Source organism: Mesoplodon bidens, assembly GCF_964165515.1.
Source record: "Mesoplodon bidens genome assembly, chromosome: 11".
NCBI classification, from domain to species: Eukaryota; Metazoa; Chordata; class Mammalia; order Artiodactyla; family Ziphiidae; genus Mesoplodon; species Mesoplodon bidens.
In genome coordinates, this window is record NC_138167.1 from 84,086,254 (window position 1) to 84,098,865 (window position 12,612).

A 12,612-nucleotide genomic window follows, 5' to 3' on the forward strand; every position below is an offset into this window, starting at 1 on the left:
CTCAATGTCATTTGAGGACCTTGTTCAGATACCAATTTGGACAAAACAATTTTTTTTTTTTCGCGCTACGCGGGCCTCTCACTGTTGTGGCCTCTCCCGTTGCGGAGCACAGGCTCCGGACGCGCAGGCTCAGCGGCCATGGCTCACGGGCCCAGCTGCTCTGCGGCATGTGGGATCTTCCCGGACCGGGACACGAACCCGCGTCCCCTGCATCGGCAGGCGGACTCTCAACCACTGTGCCACCAGGGAAGCCCTGGACAAAACAATTTTAAAAAGACATTCTTGAGTCGATCAGGAAAATTTAGTTATATGGACTTGATATTAGATAATTCTAAAGAATTACTGATGATTTTGTTACTTGCAATCATAGCTTTATGACTATGGTGATTTAAAGAAATGATCATAGTTTTTTAGAGATGCATAATGAAATATGTAGGGGGTGAAATGACATAGTGTCTGGGATTTGCTTTAAAATTTAGAAGTAAATAAAAACACTTTACAAAGCACCACCACTCATCTATTTTAAGTGAGTTAGGAGCTGCACTGCAGTTGTTATTAGAGCTTATTTTATTTTATTTATTTTTGGAGCATGGTGGATACAGATGGGGAAGGGGCTAGAAAGGTCTTATTTGGGTCAATACAGATTTATTTACTTGATACCTTAGAGAAGAAGCATCAGTATTCTCTCTAGAACTTGGACTTATGGCAGGGAAGCCTTTCTTGCTTGCTTTTTTTTCTCCTTAAATTACCAAAGTGTACATGTGCTAGGATTTGCCAACCAGTTTCTTGAACAAGCTACCTCGAGAGGCCAACAGTGAAGCTTGTCCTGATAACTGCAGGTGCTGGGTTTAAAGGGGTATGCTTCATTGTTGGTGGGAGTGAGACTTCTCTGGAAGGTAATTTGGCGTTCTCTCTCAACATTATAAAGCACATACCCTTAGATCCCACACTCCCTCATATATACATATATAATGATATATGTAATAGGTATTTATTGCAGCGTCGTGTGTTCTAACAAAAGACTGAAACAACCGAAACGTCCAACAATAGGGACCTGGTTAACTAAACTATGGTGCAAGCAATGGAATACTATTTAGCAATGAAAAGAATCAGAAAGCTCTTTATGTATTATATGTTATGTTTACCATGCTATATTAAATATGTATATATACATGTATATACACATATATAAGATATATGTTTAATAAAAGGGGAGAAAGACTATCTTCCTCCTTTTGCTCGCAGACGTATATAAAATATCTCTAAACCATTATCACTGGTTGCCCCAGAAGTCAAGAATGGGTGACCTTCTTGGTTCTTTTGAGTTTTGAACACTGTTAATGTACTGTCTTTAAAAATAAACACATGCAATTTAAATTTTAAAAGTGTTTGAGGATGAGTGGGTCCAATGGTTTTCCTTTTTGCTAGATTATGCAGAGAAGGATCTCCGCACCCCCAAGGAAGTTTCCATTTTCATCACGTCTTTAATTTTACTAAAGCAACGTGCTGCACAGAGGGACTGGGGTCTTTGCTTCAGCATGGTCCTCCTCTCTCTCAGATGACTACAGGAAGGATCTCCTCCTCCTCTGGATTTCTGTTAATATCACCTCCAACCCCACCCCCACCCACAGAGCCCAGCCCAGCACAGGGGCATCGGTGGAGCACTTAGATTTTCTAACTGCAAAAGTCACATCAACATCAACACAGAAAAGAAAGCCAGCAAGACTGGAGCTGGGCCGCCTCGGAAAAGAATACGATAAGTGAAGTGATTCAGGAAGTAACAGTGAGTCACAGAAACCCAAAATGGGTTGAATTTTGCATAAGAGAAAATGCATCCAATACACACACACTCCTCGGGCATGATATGGATTTTCACCTATTGCTTCCAGCATACGACCTTAATATAGATGTAATCTGAAGTCAACCTGAGCCTCTGCCATGTATATTCTTACATACCCCTTCATCCTTCTCAAATGTCACCTCCTCTGAGAAGCCTTCCCTGGTCACCTTTTCTACCGTACCCCACTGTCCCTCTCTACACATCACTCTGTTTTCTCCATAGCACTTATCACCATGTGAAATGACTTCATTACTGGTTAATCCATTTAGTTGTTTTCTGTCTTTTTCTTCCCACCATGAGAGCAGGGGCACTGTCAGTTTTGTTCACTTTTGTATCCTTGGTACCCAGAACAGTGCCTGGCACATAAAAGGTGCCCAATAAATATTTATTAAATGAAAAAACATACTCTATTAGCGTTCAAGGTTTTATAGGGCTCTTCAGATTTTTCCAGCTGCAGCCCATGTGGAAAACAAATTTTCCCCGATGGAGAACTTCAGTGAGTGTCAACATATTGTTTCTGTTGACATCTTCCTGAAGCCTCATGGCAGGCGATTAACTAGCCTTGGGAGTTTCACTGCATACAAAAAAACCAACAAACAAACAAAACAAAAAAAACAACAACAACCCTCCCAGCTACAGTCCTGAAATGTATCATGTGTGAGACTTCCACACCATACAATTAGCTGCATTACAAGTACAACACCATCCATGGAAAAGACAGCCTGGTGAGGAAAATGAGGGGGAGAAAAATTAAACAAAAGACTATTTCTTTTTTTTCTTTACTATTAACATGACATGGGAAAGCCATGGGTGTTCAAAACGCTAAAATATTTTACACCAAATTTCTTTTCTTATACCTCACTCAGTTAAAGGGTAAACCAATCATTCTTCTCACTTATTTGTTTTTTCCATCAACAGTTTCTAAGAAATGCTGCAAAGGAGACTTAAACCACACACACGCACACACACACACACACACACACACACACGAGGAAAGCAAGGTAATTATCCAATAGCATTTACTGTGCTTCATCAGTAAGTAGGAGTAATAATAAAAATGAAATATAAAGATTAAAGCAAATTACTCTCTGGTTTCCAATCTACTGATTTTGATGTAAGTAGTAAGAGAAGCGTACAGCCTGAATCATGAATTCTAGATTTGTGGATTACACGGGCGAATTTCTTCCGAATCGGGGAGTCCCTGCACACTCACACACTGGAAGGAATGAGATGGGGGTAAACTTGAACATGACTTTCTCAACAGCCAACCACGGAGCCCACTTTCAAGTTTTGACAATTCCCACTGCCTTTACTTTTTGGTCTGTTCCCTCAGCTCAGCGTCCATGCCCCCCTCCACTTCCGGCCCCAGGTCCTGTCCTGGGCTTCTCATGGCCTCCTCTTCCTTATTTGAACATTCTGTGGGAGTATAAATACAGCTTGGCTTTATAAAAGACCTGTTTTTGTTTTCTCTTATTTTTCACTCGAAAACTTTAAAAACCAGCGTCAAGGCAGACTCTTCAAAGGTTACACAGTTTGGAGGCAGGAAGAACTTTCTGGAAATGGGTTGAATCTCACTCCATGGTTTGGATAAATTATATCTACTAGTAGAGGCAGAGTTTGGAGAGTTACATAGGTAGCCAGTTCTGACTCAGCGTGGGCGTGGGTGCTTCTCTGCTGAATATGGGGAAAGGGCATGATATGGCTTCCTGAATCCTGAACCCTGCTTTAGGCCTAAGGATGCTGGAGAAACCCAACCCTAGCCTCCTGTTGCTGGAGCCATTCTAAAAATCAACTTGAACACAGATTTCCTACCTTTGCTCTAAAGGAGTTCACTGGGGAAAAGCAGGGGTTCCTAAGGGGGTTCAGAGGCTCCCAGGAGCTACTTGTAGCCCCAAGAGGAGAGGGCTCTGCCTTCCTCTAACACAGAAGTCTGCACTCAGCTGGGTTGTCAGCAAGCTGTCCCTAAATAGGAATAATCTAAAACCACAGAAGCCATAGAACCTTCTCATGAAACCTCAGATACTTGCATCTTGATGTTAACCCAGATATTCCAATATTAGAAAATACTAAATAAAAACCAGTTCCACAAACTCTCCCAAGCTCTACAGAACACATCTGAATTATCAGTGCAGTTTGTTTGGGAGACTGGTTGCTTCCATTCAAATCACCTTGAGCAAGTTATCTAACCTCTCAGAGCCTCAGGTTTTTTCATTTATAAAGTGGGAACGCTAATTAGTATTGAACTAGTAAACCCATGCAGACACTGGTTCTAATGCCCGGCACATAGTAAGAGCTCAGAAATGTTAGCTGTTATTATTCCTCGTCTACTGCCTTCTTTTCTTCTTTGCTTACAGGAAAGGTTAATGGGCATGGGTGAAGTTACAAATTTCAAATTTCACGCATATTACTTTATTACTTATTTTACCACCTGGAAAAGTTCAAAATATTCAATTCTGCCCTTGAAATAAGGACAATTTTCTACGTGCAACAGAGTCAGCTCAAAGGAATCCAAACTACACCATAGTCTGTACCACAATCTGGAGAAAGAGCACGTGTTTATAAGAATGAGTACACATTGCAGCATCCTGGCCACGCAACACGTGGGATATGAATTCCCAAAAACTGCGTTCAGTGTGGCTCTACTTTTTCAGCTGATCTCAGTGAAGATGCTGACAGCTGAAAAATTATAGCATGCAATCATGCTCAGAAAGGAAGTAAAATGAGGAAATATCCAGAGGAAAAAGTGACTGGACATAATCTGTCTCACAACCACTAGGATGGCAAGTCGATAATAAGGGGGCAGATTAGATATTCGCAAAGGACGCTTTCAGTTCCAAATTCCTTCAGTTTTTCTAAAACTTTACAAAGGGATTTAGAAATAAAGGTAGGAGAAAGAGGGCAGTAAAGGTATTAGCATACTGTGAAATCTTTAATTTTTCGGCTTATCATCAATAAAATCTTACCTTCAGAGGTAGTGCCAGATGACTCGGAAGAGTGCATGTCTTTAAAGACACTTTAAAAGTGATTCAATATCTCGGCTTAAGCTCAAAGTAATGTTTCCATATAATAGAATATGATACAGCTATTTTAAAAGACTTACAGTTTGCCATAACATTTTAATATAAGCATTTTCCCTCATTAACTGAAAAAAGGATGCAAAACTGAATAGAGTCTGACCTCAACTATGTAAAAAAAAAAGAATCTAAAATGCTGACAGCAGCTGCCTCTACATAAGAAAACTAGGGGTATTTTTTCTTTGCTTTCATACCCCGCTACTTTGCAACTTCTCCAAGAGCATGTATTACTTTTACAATAAGAAAAAAATCATTTCAGTAATATGATATTTAAAATTGCGCCAAACTCTACGAAAACTCTGTGAGGTTTTCAGAGATGCAGGAAATCAGAGGGTCTGTGTGTGTGTGTTGGTCAAAAAGAGCAATTGGCCCCCAAATGCTATTTCCTGCCTCTCCTCCAACCAGGCATATAGTACAGTGCCTGGCGTCTGTCGAAAGGCCGTCAACTCTTGATCACCAGGGAAACTGAAGAGTGAGGCTGTGGGTGATCCAAGCCCCCTCTTCCCCTGCTCCTGCAGGCTGCCTTGGGTTGGCTTTTGTTTTTCTCTGCTCATTAGTACCTCCACTCTGTGGCTCAAGAAGCCAAGCTTGTGTCTATCAGTGTTCGTCTTTTCTAACAGTTCTGGTGACAAGTCTGGCAAGGGACAAGCTTGAAGTCTTTGAATACAGGGATCTGGAGATTCTCTGTGCCTTCCAAATTGTCTACACAATCCCGGGGCTTCAGGACTCTGGGTGATTTCGGGCGCTGCACCCAAGCATCTGTACGCAGGATACATAGGGGCGTCTTGGGAACCGCTGGGCTGTCCTCGGGAGCCTGGCGGGGCCCAGTCAGCTCACACTCTCCCCTCCCAGCCTCCTCCTGAGGGAAGCTGGGGGTGGGGTCTGACTCCCAAGAAGTTATGACAGTGAGGTATTCCCTCAGCCAGACGGTCTGCCTTCTTCTCAAGCTGGGATTCTTCCCTGAGCTTCTAAGAACCCTGAACCCGTTCCACTCCCACTGCCATGTGACTCCCTAGCAACACGATTCCCACTCCCCCCAGAGAACCCTCACAGGGTGGCTGCCCGTGCCTGGGGCAGAAGCTACCAAGTCAGCGTAGCCTGAGACATAACAGTGTGGTCTCTGAAGTGCTTCCCGGTTCAAATCCCTGCTCTGCCATGGGTGACCTTGGACAAATCGTGCAGCTTCTCTGGGCCCCAGTTCCCTTATCTGTGAAATGAGAAGAGTGTGTCTACCTCACTGAGGGGTGGAAGGGACTGAATTACAACAGGGAGAGCACTGTATAAATGTTAGCAGTCACAAAGCAAACAAACAGAAAACCACCCTGCCCTTGTGACTGGAACCCTAAGAACACAGCCACAGATGTGGCTTTTGAAGGTGTAGCCCAAACAGATGCCGAGGAAAGTGAGACTGGGGTCAGCCGTCGCTTCCTCAGCAGCCTGAAGCTGCGGCTCAGTTCCACCCCTTGGTAGCACAGCATCACTAAACACCAGCCAGCTGCACACGAACCACTGGGGTGAACACACAGGACAGGGGAAACCAGGCCTTCCCATGGGAAACTATTTATAGCCAGTGTTCCTTCACCTCCAATTTACCATCTAACAGTTTGGTTGGCACTGCTTTGGGGAAACAGTGTTCTTGTCACAACACTCGTCAAAAATATCCCAAATCTGAAGAGATAATTGGCAAGGAGACCCAGTAAGGACTGATGGAAACTTCTTCCGCCAGGCGAACGGGTCCAATTAGCCTGACCAGCTTGGTGTAGCTCCAGACATTGCCTCACGGGCACTGAGCAACTTGTATACAAGCACTGGCGGGTATTTACCTTTCCCCAGGAGATAAAGCTAACACAAAAGGAAAGATGATCAATGTATATTTTAAAAGCATGTGTATACAAACAAACCCCCTCCAATATGTTACTGGGTTTCCTCCAAAGAAAACAGATTAAGTCAACTATCTACCAGGCACTCAGCACTGTATCCGGCTGTGGGAATTCCCGGCCCCCTTCTCAAGAAGCTTAAAATCAAGCTGGGAAGGCAAGACAAACACAAGTGCAAAGGTTAGGCATCAAAGCAAGACATTTGTAATGAGCCAAAAGAATGATACAGACAATGAGTATTTCAGGAGATGAGGGAGAAACGTGATCACTCCAGGCTTCGGAGTCCTCAGAGAGGAGGCGGAGTTTGAGTTGAGCCAAAGCAAAGATAAGCAGGATTCAGTAAAGCAGAGAAAAAAAGAGAGCAATCCAGGAAAGGGGTACAGGGTGAGCAAAGGTGTGGGAGCCGCACACGAGGCACATTTGGAGAAAGCAAGCAGGTTTGGCTAATTAGAGACCACCAGAAGAGAAAGGGGTTTCTTAGGTCATCTAGTACAATCTCATTTTACAGATGAGGAAATGGAGGCTCAGAGAGGTTAAGAGATTTACTTCAAGTCACACAGCTAGTTATCAGTGGGAGATCAGTTGAGAAAACAAATCTGTTAATATTCAGCTGAGAATCCCAGCTGACAGTAAATTGACTGGCTATAGAGAGGCAAAGGAGAATCCCCCTAGGGTGAAAGAAACAGTGCAATTCTCAACCACGAATGCTGGCGGAGGTCACAGAAGGTGCTCATTAAACGCTTGCTGAAGAAATTGATAACTGCTCTATAATTTCAAACAAGTCATGTGGTATCTCTGAGTTTATTTTCTTCTCCTTCCCCCTGCACCTCCCCCCACCCCCAGTGAATAAAAATCTCAACTCGACCAGTGGTGTATCCACACAGTGCAAATAAACAGTTCTCAGAGATAAAAGGCAAGGGGAGCCTCAAAGGGTTTCAGATTTCTAACCTCTCTGTGGCAGGTGTGGGTAGGAAGGTTAGAAAATGAACCACCCCCTCTGCGGGCGGCAGGTGGGCTGGGGAGAAGGAACATCTGGTTTTTTTCTTCTTTTTAGCCCTATAATCTTTTACCTCTTTGAAGTTGTGAGAAATCAGGTGCTTTGTACATTTCCATTATAAAGGAGATAGAACTGAAAAGTTAGAAGTCTTAGGAGGGTGAGCTGGGATGCGGTAGGGGCCAGGTCCCCATGTGCCTCACCCAGGCAGCCTGTGAGTCAGGAAGGGAACCGTCTTGGCAAGTTCCCAGGAAGCAAGGGGTCTCTCACTTCCACACATGAGTAGGAGGTTAATTACAAATAGATTTCCAGAAATTTCTTTCAGGCCATTTCGGTGAGGGGAGGTGTCTCTGAGCAGTTCACAAAGCAGTTGGTAGGGTCTTGTGTATAACCCAGAAGCAATACAAAATACAAAATACAAAAGCACAAAATGGATCAATACTAAAATCGACATGGAAGAAGGCACAGAAAACTAACCTTAAGTAACTGGCCATTTCCAGTCCCCAAGAATAAAACAGTCCTGTTCATTACCACGGTGCCATAAACGGATGTCAGGTCGGAATGGATCAAGGTGGATGATGCGATTGGTTGGACTCTTTCAGGTTGATCCTTGTCATTCTGAACATGCAACACAAACGCACAAATAAAAAAAAAAAAGGTAATTTTTAACAGTGATAATTCTCATGATGATAAAATGTCACTGATGCCCACCTGGGAAGGATCCTACTGGAGCCCCAAATACATTTTCTTAGACAAGATCCCCAGGAACAACCTTTTATCCCCTTTATCGATACAGAATCACCACGCTTGCCCAACCCATGGAAAGCCATTTGTTTACTGTGTATTAACATGTACTGATTGCCAGCAGTGAGCTAGCCATCCATTTAACGCTCCCCCAGCTGATATATGAAACTGAGTTCCACTTTATTGCCAAAAAAGAGCCCACCGCTGAATTGGGAGGGAGACAGTCTTATACATGGTTGTTTGCAGGATCATGCTAAAATTTATTTTAACAAGGGTTTGGCTTCTGTGAGGTTAAACAAGCCACTTCCAGAGATGTGAGACGGACCATCCTATTGGGTGTGATGGCAGAGAGGAGGGACTCTGGATTTACAAGAAGAGTGCAGTGTGTTAGCCCAAAGACAGGGTAAGTCATTCAGAGGGTAAAGGGGGAAAGACAGAGTCATGGATGGTGGGTAAGACAGAGCCACAGGGCTAAAGAGGAACCAAGCACAAGGGCTGGACCCGGTGCTGATGTTCTTGAAGAAGAAATGGAAAGCCTAACTCTCAACCTGAAGGCATTTAAATGGTCTGAGGTTCTGAGCACATGGAATCACATGCTCACTCCTGATCATTAAATAAAGCCCCTCTTTAAATCCAGAGCAGACAGTGTGTCGACCAAAATGTCTTTTTCTTCCTTGTTTAAAGGCATCAAGTGCTTCCTGCTGCTTCCTGCTTTCAACGACAGGAAACCGAGTTTGTTACACAAATCTCTGGAAGATATGGAGCTAGAAAGTGTCGTTGCCTTCTGCAGCTACTGAACACAGTGCGATAGCATACTTTATCTGCCAGAGTTTGGTTCCCAACTGTACTAAGGTTTGCAAAGGCACATCTACGCTTCAACCAATAGGAGAGCCAGCAAACTTCTGTAAGCATCACAACTCCTAAAATTGCCCCGTTTGGAGAGGGGGGAGGTAGGCAGGGGGAGGCTAAGACTTATTAACTTCATTATATTACTGCCGACAGTGTTTATGTCTTTCAATTTATGTCTTATTAAATATTCATTATTTTTAAACCCACCAAGTTTCATTAACATCTACACTAAATGGATTCATGGACTAAATTGATTTCTGAAGCCTTCAAAGTGCCGTCTATATTTCTTGGTTGAAGTTACACTGGGAGGAAAAGACATGCTGGCAAGGATTTCGCCAATGTCCTGATCTCTGCTCAAGGAAAAGATGTCATAACCTAAGAGAACGTGGCTTATCTGCATACAATATTCCATAGTGAACTCAGTTAAGAAGATTTTTAGAAAGCCCATTGGAGATTTTTTTTTTCCTGTTAAAAATATACTTTTCATACAGTCGGGGAAGATGAGGAACTGTCCTGTTAAAATGAAGCTGAGAAAAAAAATCTCTGTGGGTCTAAGAATCAGAACAATAGATCACTGTTTAGGTAAGGATGCCTCCTGACCATGAGCAGAAAAAAAGAAAAGTCGGTGACCTTCAGATGTAAAAAAAAAAAAATAAACCCACACCACACATCTTGCTTTAAAATAAAACCAGAATTGTTCAAACTTAAAATAGGCTGACTACACCTCTTCTTTTGATTAAATATTTGAGCATCTCAGAAGTGCTTAACTCAGAGAATTGGACGTCATCTCTGCCTGGGCATCTGGAATGTTCTAACACCACTATCTTTGGCTGGAGGACTCCGTTTTCCCTCATCCCACGACACAGACAGAGTAATGACTGTGGACTGTTGATTATCCATCCACAAGGACCAGATGGGATAGTGTCCTCCCACGTCTGGTATATAGTAGGTGCTTAATAACTGTAGCTATTTAGATTAGCCAAGAACCGTGACATCACAGTTAGCCTTGGCTGAGGTGGGATGAGATATTCTGTTTGTGAAAGACTGACTCCAAAAAATCCCAGAAGTGGCTCAAAAGCCGAAAATGAACAAAGAGAAAATTGCTTCTAAAGTACTGTCCCACCCTCTCTAGCATCCTTCCCTGGCTTCTGACTGTTTCTCAATAATGACAGTTTTCCAAATTAAGTCCTGGATCAATAGCATGGGTTAGTAGTAGGGCCATTAAATCAATGTTGCCGAATTTGACAGCTGGTGGCATAAAACAAACCACCTGGGACTAGGGGTCAGAGAAGTTAGGTTTGCATTCAAGCTTGGTTCTCATCCCCCGGGTGATGTGGGCAATTTATCGAACCCTGTTGGCATTGGCTTTCTCAGCTGTGAATAAGGCCAATGGTGTCTGATCAGTAGGGTAGTTATGAGGAAGAGATAAGAATGATGGTAGTAATAATAACATGTTGATACATGCTAGCTGCTATTATTAGTAGTAACTTGCACTTACTGTGTGCTGCTTGGAATCTTTTATAATACTCTGACTAAATAAGGATAGTACAGGGTAGGGAGCCGGACCTCCAGGCTTTCGATCCTGGCTCTGTCACTTTCTAACTATGTAATTTTATGCACATTACTTAGCTTCTCTGTGACTCAGTTTCCTCCTCTATACAATGCAAGTGACGATAACAGCATTTATGTCATAGACTCATCATGAGGACTGAATGAGTTAAGACACAAGCCTAGGTAAAGCTTAGAAGAACAGCGTCTGGCACATAGTAACACACAATCCATGTTTGCTATCATTACCTTATTTAAAAACACAAACGGTTGCTGCCACACCTGTGGCAGTTATGCCCACCTCCTCCTTTGCCACAAAACCCTTATTTTGTTCAGGTAGCAATAAACCCAAGCCTGGGAAACCAGGACTAGTCTAAGCCACACAGTAATCCCATTCCCCGTTGCCTGGTACTTGCTTTCCTACTCCTTAGAGCTAGGGGTGGCCATGTGGCCCAGTTTGGGTCTGTGAGATGCAAGAAATCCACTGGAGGAGCTTCTGGGAATAAGCTTCCTCCTTGATAAGAGGAGGCTCTTGAGGAGAACTCATTTGCCCCTCTTCCCTCACTTCCTCTCTTCGGAATCTGTGATGTGAGGCTACCCGTGCAGAGTGGTGACAACCATTTTGCTTCCATGACATTCAAGATGGAGGATGAAAACCAACAGATTGGTGCAAGGGAAGGACAAGAGACCCTCGGTTCTTGAGGACACCACTGAGCTCAGACTTCCAAGCTTTAAAGTTTTTACTAACAATGATGTCATGATTTAAGCCGCTGCTTATTGCTTGCAACGCAAAGCAAGTCCCTGTGTAAGAAATGAGAGTCGTGGCTGGGGACATGGCACTAGACTCTAGCTTTTCCTCAGCTACAAAGGACCAGGAACTGGCCAAGCGCTTGTTCCTCTCACCCTGGAGGATCCTGGCCACAGTCAGGATTGTGTAGCCAATTACAACAGGGAGCCTGGAAGAAAATAGGAAAGACCGGGCTTGGACCTCAAGTAAACTGAAGGGCTGCTCTGGCTGAATGGAAATGGATTCTTTTGTGCTGGAAGCACACAGAAATGGACAGGTCCCTGTGAATGGAAAAAGGAACCCTCTGAATGGCTTTCTTTTGCTCATTTCAGCAAATGCAAACAAAAGAAAGACAGCCTCCAGAGAAACCTGCTCACAAAAGTGAAATTAATACCTGGGGAGCCAAGCAGAAAAAAGGAAGAAAATAGTGCAGTCGGCCCCCTGTGTCCAGAGATTATTTTCACTCTTTTTTTTTGGCCTATTTTCTGTCTTGCCCTTCTCTCCCTTTAGGGCATAATCACTAATGTTGCTCTCAGCCTATTCTGTCTAGTTTATTACGTGTAATTTATTTCTGAATTCCGGCCTCTGCTTGTTCTTCTGTGTGTAACAAGGTTAATGCCTTGTAATGATGCTTTTGCCAGTTCTGCATTGGGCAACAAAATCCAATCTTGATTTAGCTCTAAACCTTGTCTCCCCTTTGGGCTTTCTTGGTTCTCTCAGAGTTGTCACTCTGTGTCTCCTGCCTGCCATGTCTAACCACACGTCCCGCCTACACTTGAGCCCGCTCTCAGAGGGAAACTTTTTTCAGTTTGAGGGAAAAGCTACCTTGTCTCAAATGATGTTTGGGCTAAAAAAGAGAGCCTTGGGCTTGACACACCAAAGCCGAACCAAGGCTACTG

General features: G+C 43.4%; 1 protein-coding gene across 1 annotated transcript in view; it reads right to left on the reverse strand.

Annotated features, from left to right (window-relative positions):
- PLXNC1 (plexin C1) overlaps nucleotides 1–12,612 on the reverse strand; it is a 147,834-nt gene that overhangs the window by 120,116 nt on the left and 15,106 nt on the right. Inside the window, exon 2 of the mRNA XM_081248722.1 lies at nucleotides 8,263–8,403. Coding sequence (XP_081104848.1) covers nucleotides 8,263–8,403 — 141 coding nt within the window. The remainder of the gene's footprint in view (nucleotides 1–8,262; nucleotides 8,404–12,612) is intronic.